The sequence below is a fragment of the Xiphophorus couchianus genome, chromosome 12, assembly GCF_001444195.1.
Source record: "Xiphophorus couchianus chromosome 12, X_couchianus-1.0, whole genome shotgun sequence".
NCBI classification, from domain to species: Eukaryota; Metazoa; Chordata; class Actinopteri; order Cyprinodontiformes; family Poeciliidae; genus Xiphophorus; species Xiphophorus couchianus.
In genome coordinates, this window is record NC_040239.1 from 5,672,755 (window position 1) to 5,697,624 (window position 24,870).

The window sequence follows — 24,870 nt, forward strand, 5'->3', positions numbered from 1 at the left end:
TTGAGCAAGCCTAAAACCAAAATTGCTCATGTAAGGTTACTGCAGCCTGTGGCTTTGACATTCATACTTTGCATAGACAAACACCACAAATGGATGAGTAACAAGATAAAAAAAACATGTTTTTTGTGCATTGGTGGTATTCGGTAGAAAACAATTTGAGCTCTTGAAGTCTAGAAGTTTTATTATAACTTTCTTAAAGCATAGGGACACTGCAAAGATTTATGTAACTTTAAAAAAAAGCATGTGGAAAGACGGGATATTCTTAGATTATTTAAAATTGTTCGTCCTGTGCTATTTTTGACTTGTCTCAGAAGTTAGTTTGGATCCGGGATGGATGAAAACCAATAGGATTTGCTCATTATTGTGCTTGGGAATAAACTGATGAAATGTTTTTCTCTGTTCTAAGCATTGAAAACATAGAGGAACATACTAAAAATCAAAGCTTGTAGAGTTCTGTGTGAACCATGAGTTTAATAGTATACAAACAGATGGCATATCAAATCTGAATTCTTGGTCAAAATTTCAACTTCAGAAGACATTCCAATGGATTTCTTTCTATTTTGCTGAAATAGAAAGAAATTTGCTGTTAACTACCATTATTAGCAATCTTTGGGTATTTTATTTTTATGGATCAAATTCCCCCATGAATGAAGCGGGAGATTATGGAAGAGTTTAAATATTACTATAACTTTAGAGGAAATATTTTCTTTCTTTTTCTACCTAATAATTTGTAACACGTCTGATACAAATTTTAATTAACTTTCTAAATATAAACAATCAAAAAACATCATGCCACTGTAATGTTTTTCACTTGAACTGAAAACAATGCACTTGTTTCTATTTATAATAGAAATTCTATAATAAATTCTACTAATATTTCTAGGGGCTAAGCCCTTAAAAAACAATGATTTGTTCCATTTTTTCAAAGTCAGTATTAGTAGTGTTGGTTAACTATGCTATAGGACCAGAGTCTGTCAATATTAAAGTGATGTTTTCAGGCTTAATGTTCTGCAGTGACATGATTTAGCATGTTTAACATAGACATGCTGTTTTAGATGACGAGGAAAATGTTGTTCTCCCTACCCCCAATTTCTCTTGGACTTGCAGATGTGCTCATGCGTACTGCTTTTAATGATGATTTCAAAAGACAGCAAAACTCTGCACTGCTACACTATGTTGGTCTTGTGAAGTCAGCAGGAGGAGAACCAGTGTATATATTTGGTAACTGGATTAATCAACAGCTATAATGGCACCTTTTATTGTAATATACATTTTAAGAGCAATATTAAGTCATCCTAAAGATGGCTGTAATTGATTTGATTGATTGTCTCATAGATTTAAGGTCTTTTATTCATTCTACAATAAGTGCATTTATTTAATTAATATATTGTTTTATGACTGCAAATGCTCTTGAGTTTAAAGGAACAGTATTATGTAAAATTGACTTTTTTGAGCTTTACATCTTGTTGTAATGTTAGTCTTTCATCAAAAACAAACCTAGAGTGTTGCCTTGGTTCTTTAATTTATGTTTGAGAAGTCCTTTAATGTCCTGTGGCAACCATTCAGTTGTGCAAAACACCTGGATGGGACAGAGCATCGCCTTCGAAGACGAAGCTCCTTTTTGGAACTGCAGTTTCCAAGTTTCTGAGCTTCAGCACTACAGACCACCTCTTTCCCGCGTTTCCCCACTCAGTTCCTTCAGACTAGCCAGCAGAAATTAGCCCATTCCTGGTTGAACTGCGCATCACCTGAGCTCAGCTGAGCATCTCAGTGCAACGCTGGTAAAAGCATTAAAGGGTTAATAGAAGAGAGATGTTGTGATGACTTCCTGAGGGTGGAGTTGCAGAAAGATAAGAGTTTCTTAAAGATATATATATATCCATTTTCTGTTCACCCTTGTCCCTAGTGGGATCGGGAGGTGCTGGTGCCTATCTCCAGCTACTTTCCGGGCGAGAGGCGGGGTACACCCTGGACAGGTCACCAGTCTGTCGCAGAGCAATATATATATATATATATATATATATATATATATATAAATAATTTTTTTATAACAACTGTAGGTAATATACTTGACTGTGCTATAAAATGGCACCACATATCTGGAAAACACCTAACACTGCCACTTTAATGCATAATTAGAGCCAATTTCTTCTGTATGATATTCCTGAATTTAATGGAATCAGTGTATTTGCACCACTGAATGTAATCCCACTCATCGGAAACATGTAGAATGGGTTCAGTCACGACACAGCAGCTGATGTGTACCTGAGTCACAGTCTTGGTTCTTTAAATGTTGTCTCAGAGGGAAAGAAACTGTGATGCAACAGATGCACCCTGATCAAATAGTTTTAAAGTGACTGTTCCAGCTCTGCTGTTCAGTCAACACCTTGTAATGATGACAAACCGTCTATACTGAGCAGTTGCTTTAGATCTTTGGTCAGCTGGAAGATCAAGCTGTCATCCTTTGAAGTTTATTCTAATGAAAATGTGTACATGAAAAGGAATTCATTGCAGTATATTTCATGAAAGCCCATCTGGGGGCATATGATCACCTGTAGTGACCCTTTGGGTTTTATCACGTTTTATAAGCTCTACTCTAGCGCATCTGGCTTAAACTGACTTAAACACACAATTTATTGTCATTTTATACAATAATAGAAATCAGCCTGGTAAACACACCTCTTGAGCTTTATACTTCTTGAGCATTCTGTTCTCCATTGTTTTTTCTTTCTTCAGAATTTGTTATAAAAGAGGCATTTTGAAAAGTTGGTTGCAGTGGGTGTGGAAAGTTGGGATGAGTGGCTTCATTACAGCCCTTTATTACAAGAATGTCTCGAATCCTCTGGGCCAAGTTGCAGCTGTGGCCATGAGGTCCCCCCCCACCCCGCACCTCTCTCCTCTCCGATGTTGTCTCTTTTGAATCCTCATCATGTTTGGCTGCATTTGCCTCCTCTCCAGCGCTGTTGTGAAATCTCTAAGCCTTTATCTTTTCCTTCATGACTAGGCTAGCTCGACATGCTGAGGAATTATGAGCAGCTATTCCCATCAGCCAAACGTACATCACCATTGGCGACTGCTGATTTGTGTTATATCTGCCCTCCACCACTCCTCCGGATCTAGGACTTATTTTAGCTCGGCAGAGAGAAGGAAAAGGCTCAGACGCGAGTATTTTTAGAAATATGTGGTAATAGGGCTCTTTAAAAAAAATAAAAAATTCAAAGTGTCATGTCATAGCCCTACAATTTGTTTGTTCTGCTGACTTTCGGTTGCGTCCTTCAGGGAGAATTCCAGTGTGCAACACTAGCTTAGCAGAGCTGGGCATGTCAGCAAGGCTTAGGATGCATGCTTATGATGGACACGTCTGCTAATGTGAGTGGGGATGAGGTAATGTGCTGTACCACACTGCTCTAATTTGGAAGCAACCTTTGACTTACTCAAATGCTTCTTTGTCTCATAGCTATAAAAAAAGTCAGTTTTACTCAGCAACCTTGAAGTTAGAAAGTAAAAAAAACCAACTTGTTTTATTGGCCAACTGAATTTTCAGGTCAGACCTAGGGTTTGTTGAGGTCGTTATTTTATTCAGTGGGGCCATTATCCAATTACTGTTGATCATTTACAAATGATTCTGGGTTTTGAGGATGATTTTTTTTATTTATAAATTTTTTTTGGCCTGGCGCTATCGGCCAACTCTGAAGCAAAGGCTTGAAAACTCCTTTTCTGTCAGGCTACTACAGTGTGCGCCAAACCCACCACCATCCCCCCAGTCCCAAGAGAATGTAGGCCTCAGCCCAAGCTCTGTGTGGCTCTAATGCTGTAACTGGACAGCCTTCATTGGGTCAAGTGGAGATTTGCTTCGGAATCTAGGGGAGATTTTGTAATGCTCTCACCAACCACCAGTGTGTCAGGATAAATACAAGTTTGAATAATTGGGGAAAAAATGATTCTGTCTTTGGCACAAGATCACAGATTTGAAACAAAATGCAACAGCTTGAGGGCAAAAAGTTGAATGTCAGGAACATGTCTTGTCTTATCAGTTTCTTATCTGCATACCTCTGATTTCTTAGAGTAGATGTTTTCTGGAAATGTACCAGAGATTTGTGGCCAATTGCTGATCTATTAGGTTTTTTAAGGTTTGACCTTCTGATACAGATATTAGTCCACTTGTAAGTTTTCTTGACATAAAGCTTCAATAATCGTTTAGTACATTGGAAGCAAATGCAGATAGTGCAGAAAGTGAAGGAGCACACATTGTATTAGAGGATTTCACTTTTTTTAAATGAAGAGACTTTGGAGTTCAGTTTGTAAACTATATTTAACATTTTATGTTAAATTTCTTAGGCAAGTTAGCGTTATTAAAATTTACATTTTGTGCCTGTAGGACGTAGACTGGTTTTGGCCCATTTTCAGGTGGTTTTCCAGTCATGCAACTGTGTATATGTATATATATATAATATATATATATATTTTGCATTATGCCTAGTGTTTTGTAAAAGTGATTCACACCTCATGACAAGCTCCTGATCAGTAATCGTATGGTCACACAAAAATCTAATTTGTTTGAAATTCTGGTTGTTCCTTGTGAAGGAATCACACTCTTTAAGCAGCACCAAGAGTCAAATTTACCTGAAGCTCTTATACTCACAAGTCACTCACTGGAATGTTTCTTAAGAAAGTATAAAAGTAATTTGGCTTATTATAATTAGTACAGCAAGCAATATGATGTATTATTATTATAATTAAATTTTGCTTGCTTGAAAGTAGACGTGTTGGAAAAAACACAGGCAGAATTTTGAATACTGGAGTTTATGAACTTTCATCATCTTCAAAGTCATATGAAAGAGAATATTTTTTCCTTAAGCATTTCTATCTCCATATTTGATTTAAGTTCACTTATCTCTCTCATAGCTGAAATATACAACTTCAGTAAACGTATGCAGTTAAATGTAGTGAAGTTGAAGTTTCTCTGCATAGAACATCTACTACTGTGATGGACTGGCGACCTGTCCAGGGTGAGCCCGCCTCTCGCCTGAAACGTTAGCTGAAGCAACCCTCTCGACCCCACTAGGGACAAGGGTGTTGGAAAATGGATGGATGGAGAACAGCAAGTAATGCAAAGGAAGCATGTTTGTTTTTGTTGAGCATTTTTAGTCTTGGTGAGTGTCTCCTCACTTTCGTTTTTTTCTTCTTTTTCTCCATAAATCACAGAACCTTGCGATGTAATTGTAAAGATAGAGCTGGAGCTGAATACAACTGAAAATATCGTGCAGTGTATGCCAAGCTTTACTTGACCTTTGAGATTTCCAGAAGACTGCCAACATTTCGAAATTCAGCATGTTCCATGATGGGCAAAGGTTGAAAGCACAAAATCAATACAATAGAGAAACTCTGGTGGCATCTCACATCTTTCTGCTTTCTCTGATTTCATTTTTAATCACTTTAATGGCTTTTAAAATATCAAACTTGAGATTTTTTTCTTGGAGACCACAAAGTGTTGTTACCCTGATCTGGTAGCACTACGGTTTGTTTAATTTACTCATGGGGAGACGGGAGAGTACAATTTTGCAACAAAGAATGTACATTTTCTCCTGTGTTTTATTTATTGACAAGAGAGAATAATACAATAGGAGATTCTCTTGAGGGAAATAAGCTTTAGAGCAGTCCAGAGTGAGGATTTTTGCCACCCCAATTAGAAGTACATTGTAGAACAGTTTTGCATGGCTTTCTCATCCTAAAATGCCTGAAGTTAAACTAAGCAATTGTCCAATTAAACTGTGACTTGGAGGAAGCTATGCCAGTCAAATCATCCAACCCCACTGCACTGTGTCCCTCACTCTTTCTTATGTCCTCTCTCACCAACAGACATAAAAGTGTTCATCATACGGAAACACACATATGTCAGAAGTGCAAAACCAGAAGGCCTCAAATGTTAGGATATTTGCAGTTCTGCCAACATCCCAAAAGAGTTATAAGGAAGTAGTGAAATTATCAAGCCATCAAAGAGACCAATGCATGCAGACACTATCGCTTATTTTTATAGACATTGACTATAATGTCTATAATGTCTGGAACAAGCGAACATCAGCTGATGGCAGAACAACATGTGGATACCAGCTGTTAAGTCTTATATTTTTTTTTATTTCTAACTTCTGATTGTAATTCAGCTATTATTTCTTGGTAGGACATGGGCATCCATCAGATAGGGCATAGGGTCTCTTGCAAATGCTAAGCAGAGAAAAGGGACATGATTCAATTAGTGCTGCTGCTATTTTAGATTTAAAGATTTAGATGCTTATTCAGAATATAATCATAAAACAGCAAATAATTGTATAGTATTTGGCTGACTCTTTGTCAGTGTCATAAATTAAATTACATAACATTTCTTAACCCAGATTCTGTGTGGGTAACATCCAGAAGCATGCAGCTGCAGCTCCTGTAAAGTCAAGCATCGCAATATATTATGTCTAAGTGCTTCTTATTCATACTCAAGACAATATTGGCATTTAAAACTTGTTAACTTGACTCTAAAAGCCCAAAGACTAAATTTTTATGATAGTTGGCTTTATCATTTTGAACATAATGACCTTTTTCACCCCATCTCTAAAACCAAATGCAACGTTCAAGTAACATTCGGAACGAGAACAGCACTGGTGCAAAAATAATGGCCAGGAATAAAACATGACATTGCAATACTTTGTTGGACTTAGCTTTGATTTATTTCTAAAATGTTCCTCTCAGATTTCATAGTTTTAAACAAAACTAATGCACAGTTACTGTGCATATGTGAACATTTGCCAAGTAGTAGTTGTAGGTTCCAAATTATCCAGCCTTTGTGTAGTAATTGATCAATAACATGACTAATTTAATTAGTAGTAATACATTCAGAAGATCTAAAACAACTTGATTGCTGATATTTTTTTTTTACCAATGCTGTATAACTAAAATTTTGTGGACTAAAATTAGTCACTCCCACATGACCACTGACTGCTTTTCTTATGTTTACCTTTTTACCCAAACCTAGTATGTCTGGCAGGATTTCTTGAAAGTTTTGTTTCCCATTTTGGTGTGAGTAATTCTCAGCTCAGCTCACCAGTCTGGAATTCTTCTTAATCGACACCTCACTGATCTAATGTAGTCATACATTTTGGACGTCACTCATCCAGAGAAAAAAATTAAAAAGCATCCCTCAAACTTTTTGAGAAAGGGTATTTTATATATATATATTTTTTTCTTCAGAGAATTAAACAGATTTGGTGAATCCTTGAGATCTAAAAGAGGAAGAGGGTAGCTAAGTTCTAACACTAAATGAATTCCCGAGCTAACGGCTGGCTGACTACATAAAACTGAAATCCTGAAGCTAATAACCCATGGGCCCTCTGCTACACTGTGTAAACCGTAATGATGATGATGGTATACATAATTTATATTGTGAGTCTATATATATATATATATATATATATATATATATATATATGTATATAAAAAAAAGACTAAGTGACAAAGCGCACGGGAAATGACTCAGTGGACCAGATGTGCATTTCTTTTCTTTTTTTGGGGTTTCCTCTCTTACATTTCCTCTCTCTGTGTCTTTTATCTTTCAGTTTGTATGATCATTCTGTTTTCATTTGACAAAGAAAGAAAATGTGAAGATAGGATACAGCTTAGCATGCTTTGGCTTCTCTCATTGTGCTGCATCTTTTGAAGTCAAGCAGGTAAATAAATGATCAGCAGCTGTATTACTTCATTTACTTTGAAGCAACCAGCCACAAACAAAGGTCAGATTTAAATGGTTTCATTCATTATAGCATACTGTGCATACTTTGTGAAACTTTCAATAGACCCATTTTGTTTTTTTATTTTTATGGTCAAATTACACTAAAGGTGCATTCAAACACCTTCACTCATGCTTAAATTAGGTAAATTTGCTAATAGTAAAATCAATAAAATTTCATTTTGTAACATTCTACTTTGCAATTGTACTTTTGTTTAGCTCCCAAATTCTACAAGTAATCACATAAAATGATCTCTGTCAGGCCTACATCATCAGGAAATTGTTTTAATTGGGATATTAATATTGAATATTGTGACGACGAGTTAAATTTTCCTCACATCTCTGCATAGATGTCTCCTCTGTAAGCTGTCCTTTGAGTTGGGAGGCTTAGCTCATGTTCATTCTCCTAGCTTCATCCAGAGTGGTTCTAGAAATTTTCTGACTTCAGCAAACCTTGGTTACTATGCAAGGAAAAAGGTGAGAGAAAAAGCTGTGATTCTGTACCTTTTTTCTAAATCAGTTGCATCAGATTATGGAATGTTAAAAAGCCTTGATCATCCACCATGTCAGAGAAAGATGGACACATGTAAGGCTTAGTAGTTACTCAACTCTGCCATTTATGGCAGTGAAGCGCCCGTCTCTACTAATGGTTGCTCAACTTCTCCATTAAATTTTTGTCTTTTAAATATTTTATTGTGAATAAAACTCTGCAAGAAGCAGTAGCATGTTGTAGTCTGTAATCATTTTCCTTCTTCCCTGCTGTCATTATGTAGCCATGAAGTAGGCCTATGTTAATCTTTCTGCTGCTTTGGATTGAAAAACCCTGTTGGGCTTTAGAGAACTACACTCTGCTCTCTGGTGCCCACTTGTTCAAACGCACACTGTCTGGGACTGTTCTTGGTCTCTGCATAAGTCTAAAAGTTTCAATTTGTGCATAATCTTGATCTTTAAATGTTATTCACATAGATTAAAACATATTAAAACTAAACTGTACAATTTTTAAATGTCCCTAGAGGAAAAAATAAAGGCATTGTGGACAAACAGGGTTAAATATCAATTAGGATAGCTATCTGAGGTCCTGACCTTTGGGGGTCACATTGTTAAGGCTGACTGCTTCTGGAGCTAAACTGGTATGAAAGCAAAACACCAGCCCTTCGATTAGTGTTGGTGTCACCATCAGTGTGTGTAACATGACCGAGCTCAGATGGAACTGAGGTCATATTGATTGGGCAACAACCCCGGGCTGTCTTATGATAGTATCAATTCTCAACTGTATCAATTATAATTGTGGCTGAAAAAAATTCCAAAGGTAAAGACAGCTCACAGGATTCGGGTACAAACACTGTGAGAGTATACCAGATCATATGACATTGATAATCCAGGAATAACACAAAAGTCTCTGAAAAGATGAACATGTCACTTTCAGGTGTCTAGAAATTTCACATGAAACATAAAGCAGACTTGTTCAGGTCCACAATCCTCTTCCTGATATCTTGCCAATTTTATTTGATGTTTCCATGATGTCACACAACGATCCAGTCTGCTTAGGGTGTTAGATAAGAAAAAACAAAATTACAGGTCATCTACATATGGGTTTCCAGTTGTGTCAAATGATATGGATTTTCAAAGTCATGACTCCCCAAATTGCCAATTTGTTTAAACGTTTTGGTGTGTAAACTTGCTCAGTGTAAATCTGAGTTGAAACTAGGTCAAAAAGTCTTTCTCCCTTTTTCTACCAGAAAGTCATTGTGACTGGAAAAATATTTCTCTATACAGTTTATAATATAATAATTTATTCAACTGTAAAATTCTTTCTCTGTTTCTTGTCTATTTGTTCTCCCATTGCAACTATCTTGTGGGTTTTCATTATTACTATTAAAATATGCATTTCTTTTTTAAAATGCAAAACATTCTTCTACTGCAGATTAATCTTTTGACATGCCGTCAGAAGTCAACCAAACAAAACTGTTTTAATCACAATAGGAAGACGAGTTCCGATCTTTAGGGTCTTGGGTTGTCGCAAGTCTTCTGTGGTCGGCAACTAAAGTGAGTCTGTTGGAGCGCTCTCTGCCAGTCTCTTCACATTACTTGATGGGTATTTCTAACACAATTTGCATCATAACCAACATGTGCATGTTTGTGTTTGTTCAGTGAGTCAGCTTGGTGGCACTGGTGGAGTCGTGATTTTAAAATAATGAACTGGGACGCTGCATGTGATACATGGGTTTCAGAAAAAAATGGCCAAAATGATTACCCATGAGAGAAGATGTTACATAAACCTCAAACTCCCACATTTTCATGTTTTACAGCATTTACAGACTGTGATGGAAATAAAGATAAAATAGAACTACAATTTGAAATGTTCACTGCTAGCTCTGGTATTTTATAATACTATTTCTTAAACATTTAAGGTTTAAGACTTCAGCCAACTATAAAGAGAAAATGAACTGCAGGGAAGAAGTCGCATGTGATTTTCCAAGCAGTTCTTTGGTCTGTTTCTGTAACCACAGCAGTACTTCAGTCTCTCACTTTCTGTCATCGTTTTCGCTGCTACTGCGTCTGTCCCTTGCATGAAAGGCAATGTGGTGGATAGCTCACTGCCTTTCCTGCTGTTCATAATGGGCAGTGTGTCGTGATAGTGCCCCAAACAAGCAGCTTTTGCATGTTATCCAGCCCATTCAGTCCATTTCTAAAAGTCCAGTGGGAAAGTGAATCAAACCAAGTGAAGGTGATATTTTTTGGCAATCCCCTGCACAGTCACACAGTCCTCGGTACTATTCTGATTTAAAAGATAATAAGATTAGGCCACTTTATACATCAGAAAGTCATATTTGAATTATTTGATCCCAGATCAAACTTCAGTAAGCTAACTTGCCCTTAAGTGCTTTCGCTTGTTTGTCAGGTTTGCTAAAAAAAATTGATGATGTGTACTGTTTCTTTTAATCTTTAATCTTCATTATAAGTTATTCTTTACTCAGAGCTGCTTTTTCTGAAATGCTGAGTAAATATAAGCACACAACCTAATCACGACAGTTTTGCAGGAAAATTGTTTAACTTGCAGGTTAAAGGCTTTTACAACCTCTCTCGTGTTTATGCAAATAAATATACTGACATAGTGGAAGGCAGATCTTACTTAAAAGATTAAAACTACACAGTAAAAACAGCCGATGTAGAGTAAAAACATCTTCAAGAACAGTTCATGTTTCTAAATATTTTATACATTTTGTATAATTGAGAAAGATGAGGGGATGTAGTCAGTTGCCAAAAACACTTTGAAACTTGGCTATTAATTATTCCACATTGTAATTAACATTAAACTCAAACAATACAGTGAATGTATACTAACAGTTGCTGTAAAACAAACAAAAAAATCATCTCTTTCTCACTTCAAAAAAATAGCATTTTTATCTCTTGGTTTAATTGTATTGAACGTGAATAGGACACAACGGTAGCTATTCACGGTCATAGTGGTAACCATGAATAGCCTCCACTTCATCCCGTACTTTCTCTGATGTGTAAAATTCTAAGAGGAACTACTGAATAATGTAAGAGCCTCTTGCTCTGCCACACCATGTGCTTTATTTGTCTAGCTTGTGTTATGGGTTGGAGGTATCTGTGAAAAAGAAGGATAGAAATTGATTATGCGTGTTTGACGAAAACACTGCAGGACTTGGTAAAAGCAAAGCAGCAGACCACGCATACTATTGACCTGGTTGGAGGGGAAATAAGTCTCAGAGACACAAACCCTGATTGTTGCCAAAGAGGATAAATGGCTTTAATAGAGAAAACTCCAGGCTTTATTCCAGAGGGATAGGCAGTGGACATACATAACGACTCATCTGGATTCAAGGGATTTCTCCGTGGGGGGGAACTTTCATCCCAAATAAAGAGTCAGCTTTGTTGAAGCACAAAGTATGTAACTAGTTATCTGAATGTGTGAATTTATCTGCATCTTCCCACCTCTTTTCAGGCTTGTAAGGCTTGTCTCTGATGAGTACATACTGAAATCACTTTTTGTTGTTCACACTCATTATGAATGATTTGGGAAATAATTCACTAGACAGTAGCATTCATCTGGTAATTATGATGTCAGTTGTGGTATTGTTGTTTTTGTGCAACTTAATAATCTACACCAAACTAAAAATGTTTTCTTTAGGAGTTAAATTTGCAAGCTTTTTTTCTTAAAAGTTCACATAGTGACAGACCTGACCCCTTAAATAGTCTTTCCTTTCATTACTTCTGGATATTCGCAAACACACCGTCCAAAGCTAGCTTAATACCGCCATAGTCTGAGATCCTTTATATGGACACATGTGAGAGTAAGACGGTGGTGTAAAAATCCTTCTCACGTGCAAAGGCTTTTCAGTGCAGAGAGCGTGCTTATTCTGTTATGTTATATAACACCTCACAAGTCTGTATCATTGCAAATAGCTTTTTTTTTTTTGCATTAATAAGGGGATTAGGATTGATATTCAACTTAGCTGTAAGGGGAAAAATGGGTCTCTGCTCAGTCACAAGTCAGGAAGATGAGGCTCAGCAGTATGGAGAGCTTATCTACTTTAATGGACATGTTTGCAGCAGAGAAGGCTGCAGCACCATCCATGTTTTCCTGCTTGTTCATATTTGTAGCATTACAATACAAAACATTTTCAAATCTTGTTAAAATAATAGAAATTGAGAACAACTTGGAAAAAACATTCAGCAATCCTTTAAGCTTTTGCTGCAACTGAACACAGGCTAACGTTGGCTTATTAGCATAAATCATCATAGAAAATCCATCATATCTGAGCTTTACTGTCTGTTGTTTTGAAGGACATGCCATGTATTCAGGTGAAAACAATTAAAGTCTTTAGGAATGAAGCATTTCGGCAATCAGAACAACTTCACTTTATTTAAAGGCTGCCCCATTAATTCTGAATTTAATGTATTATTTTTTTGTTGTGGACAAATATTTGTCAGATTGCTATACAGTAGTTCAAATGGGACAACACTTTGCTTCTTAAACAATGCAGCTTAAGAAGAGTTTCTATTTGTATTTAATAACTTAATGTCTCAACTTTGAAGTTAAACCACACTAGCAATTAAAGATGTATTTCTGGATGGGCCACCTAGTACTATAGTTTTCACCATTACCATTCAGTCCACCTATGATCACAGTTATCTTACATCTGACCTTAATCTAAACAGTAAACCTTTTAGTGCATGTGTTTGCATATTTGAATGCATGGAAGGATCGCATACATTTTATCAGAGTTCATAAACCTGTGAGATTACACCAGACCCCAGAGTGTAAAAATCCTCTTTGATGTAAACTGTTTATGAGCTCACTCTGTGTAAATGAGTCACTGCTATAAAAATCAACACCATGCCGCCCTGGTAGGATAATCAGGACATAATATTTCACTTCATTGTATCAGAAAATATTATTTTCTTCCTTTTTTTTACGTCCAGAGGGAATTTATATATTGTAAACACATTATTCTGCTTTTGTTTTATATTAAGCAATATTTAACTTTGATGTGCAAGTCCACCTGCCTCAAGTATGAGTCATCAGAGTCCCATGTCAGTCATCAAAGGATCTGCTGGGAGTAAAACATTTGGATACTGAGTCTGAAGTACCGAATAAAATCATATTCTAATTAAAATAGATAAAACAATTTTGAGCACCATTGTTTTTGCAGTCTCATTAAATAATTTCCAAGTTTTCTTTCCAAGCAACCATAAATACTGTGTGCATCATGTGGAGCCATGTTTAAAAAAAATTAATAAGAGAACAAGATGAATCTGGAACCAGAATAGCTCTAAACTTGGCTGGAATCTGTTTTCTATCCAACACTCCATCCAACATCGACTCATTTGGCCTCATCCTAAAAGCTGTAAGATATTTTGCCCTTGAACACAAATACAATTCAGGGCAGTTGACATGGTTTTCATGGCCAGTTAGCAACTCAGAAATTATGGCCCATGATTCATGAATTATGATTCATAGTGGTCAGTGTGTTATGCACCCAAAGGAATGGAAAGTAAAGGTTGTTGATAAGAATTCGATAAAGCTGTCACTTACTAAGTAATTGTTATCACATGTCAAAATTTTACATTTGTAATTATAGTCAGAATCCACATTTGATTGTAATTCAATTTGCTTAGAGGGTGTAAAAATTGGCCTATATAGCTTAACATTGGTAACTTGATGAGGGTCGGTAAAGTTTTTGAGAATAAAGTTAAGACATTTGTACTACTAATGTTGTATTGTGTTCTTCTGTACTGTTTGGCAATCCACAAATTAGACACATAATGAATAATGTCTGTTACTGGAGGAAAGTTAACAGGAGCTTGTGTTGCAAGTCCTAGATGTCAATATTTCCTGTTTAAAGAAAGTATCTCACAAAGCAACTACACAGCTGTAGATGGCATGACTTTGTTTGGCTAATTTCACATTTGAAAGACAGAAAACTTTAAACTTTTTGTGTCAAAGCATCACAGAAAAATGCCCCAAAAATGTAACGCATTAGACAAGAACTTTTATTTTAAGATTCCTATTTATTATTTAAAATCTAAAAAACTAATAGTCATCCAGACTAAAATTAAACTTATGTTAAGCTGCTTACAAATTCCTTGATAATGTTACCTTTTTCTTTTCAGTACATTTTGCTTGGCTGTTTTTAAGTAGCATGGACTGCAATCGATCATCTTTAGATAAATTATAATGAATCATCTTTAGTTCAAAATAATTATCATTAATTTTGGAGCTTTAAAGTAATAAACCTATAACTTTTTGAAGATTAATAAAAAAAAAAAAAATAATTCAATGGATAGTCCATGAATATACCTTTCCATAACTGACTGGTCATAAATGCCAAGCGGGGAGGAGCGTGTGAGGGAAAGGAGAAGTGCAGCCTCAACTTTCCCAGAGGCTCATGCAAGCGTCAGTTTGTGTTATAAATCATTCAGAGTCTCTCAGAAGGGGCACAATACATTTTTATTCCTGCTCTCTCATCCCTCCATCCTATCACCCTGTTTTATTATTGAATACAGTTCCTTTGAGCACACAGTCTGCCACATGGCTCCATCAGAATCAACAAGAGGTTGGAGGATTAACTAAGAGCTCAAAAGAAAAGGGTTACAATTTATTTTTTAGGTGAAAAGGAGGGAAAAAAAACATCTAATTTATTCAGAGTTCAAAGAAAAGTCACAGGATCATTACAGAGCTGAATAATGGATAAGCTTCAAGACTGTAGGGCTACTTGTAGAGAGTTTGTTTCTGTTTTTAGGCCAGTATGTGTTGCGGAAAGGTCAGCTCGTGTTCGCTGGTAACACTGAATGCTTCACCACCTGCTTGTCAGGACAAAAACGGCGCAGTAGCTGACAGCGCTCTTCTGTCAGGACAACTCGCTCAGATTTGATGCGTCTTTATGAATACATTGCATGCGTCTGTGTGGGTGAAGGAGAAATATTGTTTGTGCTTGCTGGTGGGTGAACAACTGAAAGGTTGTGTTTGTCCAGATTGTTGTGATCTGTCATTGAACATTAATAGGAGGTTCATGAAGAACTTGTTCAGCAGCACACAGAGGTCAAATCCCCTCCATCCCTCCGCTGTGTAAAATGGTCGTCCACCTGGTGGAAGCACTGATCTTTATGATCCACAGCATAAATAAGAGCAAAAACAAGTAGAAAAAATCCCAGATAAAATATAATTCCTGAAGTCTATTATTGCCTAAAAGCTGATACTGTTGGGATAATGACCACTGACAAATACCAAGGAGATTTTTAATGCCAGTTGAGTCATTACACAGTATGCTCCTTCTGTAGTCATATGAAAGCTTTACATGTGTTTGCACAGGGCGAGGATCACTTTTATCACTGCTATCTCTTGTTTTATTAGCCATTCAACATAAGGAACGTTTTACACAAAAAGCTAAATGCAGCCCTGATAAGAATAAATAGAAAGTAAACATCAGTTTGGTGTGTGGCATATTTGAAAACATTTCCATGAGCTCAAAGCATCTCCTGGCAGTCTCACTGGATGAACTATAGAGCAAGGCTGCCACTAACAACCTATTTTCACTATCAACTATTTTTTTTTGATCAATTAGTCTAAAAAATAATTTCTTCAGAAAGTCACAAGTAATTTTAGTTATATTTGTCATTTACTTCACTCAACAAAAAAGTGACTCCTCCAATAAAAACTTAACACAGTGTTGTTTAAGTTAAAGAGTCAGAATATTCAGTATGTTGTAAACACCAAACTATATATATATATATATATATATATATATATATATATATATATATATATATAAAATTCAACTGGAGAAATCGCAAGTCCCAAGGAAATGTCTCTGTAAAGAAAATGTTTACAAAATCGTAAAAGTTTTTACATAAAATCACCAACATTACTAAAGTCGATACATACTTTTAAAAAAAAAGTGATTATGCGTGACTCTACTGGTGTCTTAGATCTTCTGCCAATTTGTTTTCTTGGTTAATGTTGGTTTGACAAATATTTAAAGTCCACATTCAACATTTACTTTCCTGTACATAATAAAGAGCAATCTAACTAGCTCCTTTTTTTTCTTTCTTCCCCATTAAACCTCAGGAACAGTGTTATTCCAGTCATGAGGGAAGCTGACAAAACTGCAGTTCTGGGTTTATTCTGAGGAGAGTGGAAAAGAGAGGAAGACTGAGGATAGGCTAACACATTCTGTCACACGTTTCTTACTGGTAAGTCATCACACACCTCACTCTCTGTTGCTTCTACTCATTTTCTTTGTTATACTCATCATGCCACCTACTTTTCACCACTGTAAGCAAACATTTTACCAACCAAGGTTTTTGTACCAGTGCATGCTCACATAGAAATGCTCTTCTTTGCACAGTTACATAAACAAACATGACAGCTATGAGCCACCCTTATACTAGGTCCTGGTTTGCCTTGTGTTGAAAGCTCAATGCTCTGCTGGCTCTCTAATGTGCAAACAAATAACAGGGTTAATCTTTTCTTCTGACTTTTACAGCACATTTTCTTAATTGTGTCCCAAATTTCTATTTTGCAAAACCACGTCACTCATTTCTATTTGTCAAATAAATGTAGTTTATTGAATATAATTATGTGATCTTAAAAGACTTTTGATGATACTTTAAAGTCAGAATTCAATACTTTGTTTTTCTTTAGGTGTAGTTTTACTAAATCAACTCCATATTGTAGTAAGTGATGAAAGCCTGAGGTTGATTCGTTGTTTTCGAGATCTTTTTGATTTGAACAATAACATAAATCTGTCTTTGCTGCGCTGAGAACCTTCAGCAATCGTTATAATTTGACCAAAAGTCAAGTGCGTGTTTGTGTGTGTGCGTGTGCAGGGCTGTTGGCAACCCTCCCTGCTCTGCTGAATCACATGCTGGTCAGTAAATAAAGGTTAGAGAGATAGACTGTGGTTGGACGAATAAATTGACTTGTAAAATAACTCTGCAGGCATAAAAGTTTGTTTTCAGGTGTATTGTTTTTTTTCTTAGCAGATGACCTGTTAGTTCAAAGTCAGATAGTACTAGAGTTGAATAATTATCCTCTGAAAATGTTGGTGATATAACAAAGGCTATCATGAGCTGAACTTTTGACTTCATAGAGAAAAGTAACATACAATACATTTCTAAGATAATTCTGGTAAGGGTTCATATGCCTAGGCTTGTGTTATACTTATTTATTGGTTTTATATCAACATAATAAAATTCATAAAAGTGCCTTGATTCAGGCATTTGCAAAGTTCTAGTCCCATCCTTTATTAAAGGCATTGCAATCAGTGCTGCATATGAACCAAACCATGCATCACTTCTTAAATGGATGTATATCTGACTCATCACATACAGCTGCAGTCAAACTGCAGTGAAACTCTCTTGCTCCTGCTGATGCTCCATGTGTTGAACTTTAATTTAGTTCTGTGCTAACACTAGCATGTCTCCTTTTTGGTTTAATATGATTTTATGATCCTTTCTCTTACATCATATCACATTTGATGTGAGAAAAACCTCCTTGCTGTTATCCTAATTTGGGAGTTTTCTTAGGTAATATCTAAAAATCTGATTTTTACATCTTAAAAGTTCTTTTTACACCAATGAAATCCCTTTTGTACACACAGAAACTGTAATAATGACTGTGATTTTGATATATTGTACAGCACGAGAAAGATAACTGAGTGTCTGCTGTCGCAGCACAGCAATGAGATTTGAATAAAATGACTGTGCCAATTCCACATGTGTCAGATAGTTTGTATTTGTGAAAATTCTCAGAATAAACCAACTTCACAATTCATACTGAAACAGCTGTTTCACATGTACTACGTTTAAATTTCCTCTTCGTTAGCAAGCTGGTATTGTGCTTAAAATAAACTTTTTTTATTATTCATACAGTAACGAGGCTGACCCACTTACTGTAACGCAGAAGGCACGCACATTCATACACAAGCATACGTCACACACACACGCAGTGCACTCTGAGGACTTTGATTTCTTCTGAGATGAGAGGCTCTGTCTGCTCACAGTATGTTTTATCTGTATTTATGATACAGAATTATTAAAGTGCACATTATTATTATTAAGAGTGTGTTTGATCCAACCACTCATCGACCAACACACAGAAAAAACGTAAAGTCCTAAGCTTGCTCTTTATAATGCCATGGTAGGAGTTAAGGGAGCTGGATTATTACGTAATTCTTATGCTTTCACTTTGACACACATAAGTCTCATAAACTTCATCAGCACAGTTCTTTTCCCCCACCATTACTGATTAGGTCTGGCAATTTGAATCCCAGTAAGAATTCCCACAGTCTGTCTAATTCCTGTTTGTGTCTAAAGCTGGGAGGGGGTTGGCCTAAGCTGATAAACCCCCTGGCCATGCAAACCCACACACACGCGCGCGGGGGTGCACATGCACACACAAACAGACACACATATGGATGCTTGTGTGTTCTCTCTATATATCTCAGCTATATCTGTGCTAATGTATTTCTTTCCACTCTGTACATTGAAATGTGTTGATATTAATGTTCATGCTTCTATCTGCATTAATACTCTGTGATCACATACAGTCACTGTCAAACAGAACATCAGAAGGAGGAATGAATTAAATGAATGATGAAGGAAGAAAAACATTTTCTTTATCAAAGACTTTCTTTTTCTTGTTTAAGAAAAAGGAAGATTAAAGGGGAAATCTTAGCAAAGAGACATGAAAGAACTGATGAAGCTCCGAGACCAGCAGGATAAGATAGAGTTTTAAAGAAGCCTTTTATGCATCCAAGTTATCAATGTATTCAAATGCACACATTGTTATCAGATAGTTTCCTCCTTTTTGTTTCGGTATGCGATTGTGTTACTAATTAGGAACTTGTATGTGCTTTACTTGCAATGAAAGGCATTTTAAAACAAAATAAATGCTTCTGGTTATTAGTTTAATTCTAAATTTGGCAGCAATAGATCAGAATTTACAAAATTCAACATAAAATTTTTTTTTACCTTTTAACTTTGAATGTTTGAAAAGTATTATTTACTCTTAATCAAATCCTTCCTTTATTCATTCATTGAAAACTTAAGACATTATTATGCCTGGAGAAAACTACAAAATCCTTGATGTAGTTGCAGCAAGCAGCCCTGTCAAGAGAAATTTAAAGCCTGTTTTTGTGGGAAATAAAATCTAAATGTTATTGTTGGTTATTTTTAATCAACTTCATCATAAAAAAGTTTACGTTTACAAGGTTTTGATTTCATCAGGTGACCTAAACCCATTAATACCTTTTGTGCGACTTACTTTATACTGTATTTGAAGCAATATAACTGAAAGCTGTAAGTGTAAAGCCAGAGCTAAAAACAGAAACTTCAGTTAATGCCCACAATAAACCTGGTCTTTTAATGACAATCTGGCATATCAATTAGTAAAGCACAAGAGGCTTAGAAAGGAGGAAATATCTGTATGTTAGGTCATGTTTATGCATTTCTTATGTGAGCATGTTGACCCACATTTAACACATGGATGCTTTCATGTACATGCATACATGTATAATTACTGGAATGAGGCTGAAGTTAATCTTTGGCCCTTTTATGTTGTGCATGCATCTAACATAATGGTTGAAAATTATTTTTTTTCACTCATCTAAAGTTTGAGAGGAGCATCAATTTCATGAATTATTTTTGAGTTGCATCATAAAAAATACAGTTTTGGATGTGTGTTTGGTATATGCAAAATATCAGGCCATTTTGGCATAAATTCTATAATCTCCTCTTTACAGATTAAAGTTTATATGTTGCATCGTCTGTAATGCATCATTGCAGAGACTGCAGTAATCATGCACATACAAACCAAATGAAGATGAGTAATGTGGACTTAACTTTTATTGATGGTTTTTTTTTGTATTTATTCCACAAATCCACAGTTTCTGGCTACACATCTGTCACTCTAGAGCAAGGGTGCCTAAGTGTGCCTGGGCACAAATTTTGTGAGGCCCCTGACTGCAATTTAAGAATGGTGGATGACGCAGACGGGGTCTTTTTATTTTTAGTTGGGGCACAGTTATTGCCAACAAGTTAAAATCTTGTTACATTGGAAAGTGTTAGGTACAACACAAAGCTTTCATCTTTTAATAGCCACACTGTTTGCATTTTTGCATAAAACTTGATTTAAAAAATCTAAAAAGATTGACTCAAATCTTGTTCTCATTGCTGAGAATAAGCTAAAATTCTTTATATTTATTTCAGTCAAGCCCAAAATATTTTTTTTCTTCTTATACATCGCAGACGTACAAAACCCCACAATGATTTGCACATAACTTTCCTACAAAGATTCTGACTACTTTATTTGTAAGACTTAAGTATTGCATTCTTAGTTTAATGTTGGGTAGCTAAAAAAAATCATCATATAGTTGTTTAATTTTAAATTTTTATTAAATTTTATTTTTTTGCGAATACTTTTGTATTATATATTATTATACTAGATTATTTTGACCCACGTGACAAAAAGACACCACTGCTCTACAGTCACCAACATAATAAACTGTTAGAAAATGTTACTTCCCCTTTGACACTGAGTAAAATAATAAAATGGATTCCACACAACACTGTAATTTTTAGGAGGTTGCCATTGTCATAGTACAATCTTGATCATGGGAAATCTTTATCCTGACAATAGAGATAATACAATAATGCCTATCCCCACTGGTATTTTGTGGGCAGTTCATACAGTTGTGCAGTAGTACACATGTAGTAAATAAATCACAGAGCACAGATTTAATCTGCCTAAGCTATTTGCCTAATCAGCTCTTTTAGAACAATACTCTTCATAGATTCAGACACGTGCACACACACAAAGCGACATTCTTTACTGGACTTGTAAGAGCTTTACCAAGACCCCTTGTTACAACCTGTTGTTGCCAAGTTGCATCACTTATCAGAGGAAAGGAGAGGGCAGTAGAATTGAGCATTAGCAGGTGGAATGCAGCTTCTAATGATCACATAATGTGATGAAGTTGCTTCTGTGTTGTGTGTCTGTCTTTAGCAAACTTTACTTTTTTTCTTTAGTTTTATTACGTCCTCACATTTTTACAAATCTGAACAAAACTTTATCACAAATAGTAATTTCACTATTTGTGAAATTACTATTTGTGTGTATTCATGTGTTCAGTTGTGCAGTGGGTGTGTGTTTCATGAGGAGAGAGTTGAAATTGATGTTGAGCCAGTTACTATCTGGAGAACTCAAAAAGAAGAGATGAGAGGAAGAGGGGCTGATGCAACCAGAAGACAGACAAATACAAAGTAACACAAACAGACACATTGCTTCGTTCCTCAGGTCAGCAAATAGACAATACATTTGTACACATTGTGAAATAAATACCATTCAGAAAAAGATGCAAGCATTAGAAATAGAAGTGTGGTTCTTTTTTGCTTGAAGGAAGGTCCACGTTTGTGGTTTTCACATTTCTTCAGTCACTGTTTTACCAGCTTTAAGCAGTTTTATTTTTTTCTTTTTGGATATTTTATTTTTTACTAATTCACCGAGAACACATCAAAGCTCTGTTGGGTAGTTTACAACTTTCTTGTCTGCTAAATGAGATTTCTTAAGTACCTGAATCACACAAACCTTTAAAAACACTTGATAGGCCTTTATTTATTTATTTTTTTTATCAAGGATCTTGATTGTATAAAGTTTTTTGTAATTTACCAAACATTCATCCTGGGCTTAGTCTGATGCTAGTGAGACAAAAATAAAATCTGTATTTGCCTTTAATGTTGGTAACTTGTAAACTTGTCAATGGGATTTTCACGTCATCTAAATGGTAAGCATGGAATGGAATCTGTTTTCATAAGGTTCTCAGCATCTTTTGTATGATTAAAAAATTATGATTTTTCTAATAACACCGTATTTTTAAAAAGTTCCAATTGTAAATATTGAAACTAAATGATGGTATCATTCTTTGATATCTTTACAACTTTACTATTTTACTCTAATCTGTCACTTACTTGGGCAAGAACATGCAGAATTAGTGAGATGTTAAAAAATTAAGCAAAGGAAATCACAAAAAGTGTAAGAATATTTTAATGTCAGTCATTCCTGCAAGTTGCTATTTTTACTCTTATTTCTTATTTCTTAGCATACCCAATGTATGCTAATGATGTTAGCATACACTGGGTAGTGTACTACCTACTGCAAAAAATGTGCTCCTATTCTTATATTTTGGAACAGTTGACTTCTATCTGTCTTTGGTCATTCTGGATTATTAGATTTCTGCTAGAAATCTAAGTTGGAGCTTAATATCTCTACAGGGAATATTTAAAGATTGATGTTAGCTATGCTAATCATTAATTGTGGTAAACTCATGTTGAGTCAAAATGCTAAAGAAAGTTTACATGTCGGATCATTTTGAAATAATAAGCTTGTTTAACTGCAGAGCTGTGTAACTCCATCTGCTCTCACTCGCAAACACACACACAAATTTAATGTCAGCAATTGACATTACATTTATTGAGAACTCTTGTTTAGTAATTGTAAATGTCGAAACTAAATGATGATATCATTATTTGATACCTTTACAAAGATAAAGATATGTAACTATTTAGTTAAATAGCTTAATTAGTTAAACTATTTAGTTAAACTATAAACTAAACAGTTTAAAGTTTACAACTTTAAGCTATTTAGAATGACATCAAAGTCTAAACATATCATTACATTAAAGCTTCTTTAATGTTAAGTAGGACATTAATGTTACCCATAACCTGTCTTATAAAAGAGTGAAAGAGATGTGCTGTAATTCTTTTAGATGTGTTTTATTTGTTAAAATCCCATAACTGAATGATTATAAAAAAGTTTTATTAATAAATTTCTTTTGTCATTTTCATTGACGTAAAGAGACAGCTCCCTAACTTTGGGCTGTTTTTGAGAAGATCATTGTTTTACCATGGGCATTTAATTCAACAGCAAGTTGAAAATTTTTTGTTTATTACAGAAATGAGCTGAAATTAGTATCAGCAGGTTGAGCTACACAAAAACGGTGATAGGAAATTGGCCACAAAATCAGATTAAAAGAAACTTTTTCCCATTCAGAACCTCAGGACGGTCATCTTTGTGCATCTGGTGCCACTGAGGCAGACTGCACCAAACCTTGCCTTTAAGACTGATATTTCTGGGATGAGTGTGATGGCTTATATCCCTTTAAGGCCAGAGGATTAGTATGATGCTGATGCTTAGTGTCTTTGCCTGTGTGTCTTGTCAGCTTCCTCTGTGTGGGGCCATCCTTTGGAGCCAGATTTGCTTGCTGCATCTGGCTGATGTGCAGAAAGATTTCATGGTAGACAGAAAAAGAACGAGAGAGACTGGAATCAGAAATGTCGTGCGACTGCGCACATGTGTGTGTTGCATGTGCATTGGAGCTAACTGGAGCAGTTTGTCCAGGACGCATACATGCTTGACGGCCTGGCTGCAGCCTTGTAAAACGCAACTCTCTGTGTTGCTGTAAGCGAATGCATGCACATGTACAACTGTTACACACTGTGCATGTGCGGATGTGATGAATCCGTGACTCAACTTCAGCTGTCAAGCTTGTGCGTGTTTGTGTGTATGTCCGTGCAGCACCACAAAGCTTCATCATCATGAATGTCTCCTTTTTTAAAATCACCTACCAACTGCCTGGAGTCACTAATAAAAACACTTAATGTACAGACACATACTGGCATATTAAAGGAACCGAGACATTTGTTGAGTTTAGCATTTTTTTCCCCAAAACTTGCATGGAATAATGAAAACATGAAAAGTTGATGACGTTGTTTTGAACTGTGTTCCCAGGTCTAGCTGGCCAATGCCGGGCCCGTCGTGGACATCTGGTGGCGGTAGCAGCAGCGGCAGTGTGTATGCGATTGCGGTCACCGGCGCCTAGCCCATGTCCAGCCCATGATGCCGTCATCCACACGGAAAGGAGTGCCGAAGGATCCCGAGCTGGCTGACCTCTTCTTCAAAGATGACCCGGAGGAGGTCTTTTGTGACCTACATGAAATCGGGCATGGCAGCTTTGGAGCTGTCTACTTTGTGAGTGCTGTCCTAAAAGTTTATCAGCGAAAACAAGAAATGAAACATTTGTTTAAGTTCTTAACTGATCAAATGCCAGTATAAATGGAAATGTTGCTTCTTAATGTTATTTCTGATTTAATCCCTGTTGTCTATCTAAAAAACCTTGAGAGTTTTGTAGCTTAAAGTTTTGGCAATAATGCAGCTTAAAAATAATAGGTTGCTGATATAACTTTTTAAAGCTTAGCGTAATATACAACTAGGTTTAAACTCTTTACCACATGATGGAGCATTAATTCACAGTTATACCGTTAAAATATCTAGTTTAGTTAGTCTTATTTATTGTTAATATATGAATTTAATTAATCTATAATGACTCTTAAGGTGTAAAGTCATCCCCTCTCAGCACATTGTATGATGCCTTTAATTTTAATCTTCACTAACTACTCATCAGGCCTTTGATTTTAAAGCTGCATGGAGGCGAGATGAGAGAATGTTGCATCTTTGCTCTTTCTTCTCCTCTTACGGATCTTTTTTCCGCACTCCATCCCACACTTCAACCTCAGAT

The 24,870-nt window shown here is 35.9% G+C and overlaps 1 protein-coding gene across 5 annotated transcripts in view; it reads left to right on the forward strand.

The window, feature by feature from the left end:
* The window catches only part of taok3a (TAO kinase 3a), a 61,205-nt gene that overhangs the window by 3,880 nt on the left and 32,455 nt on the right, over positions 1-24,870 (forward strand). For all 5 annotated transcript variants that reach the window (XM_028034281.1, XM_028034280.1, XM_028034284.1 and 2 more), the window contains exons 2-3: positions 16,365-16,489; positions 24,084-24,323. In XM_028034281.1, the coding sequence (XP_027890082.1) occupies positions 24,189-24,323 (135 nt within the window). In that variant the 5' untranslated portion in view covers positions 16,365-16,489; positions 24,084-24,188. The remainder of the gene's footprint in view (positions 1-16,364; positions 16,490-24,083; positions 24,324-24,870) is intronic.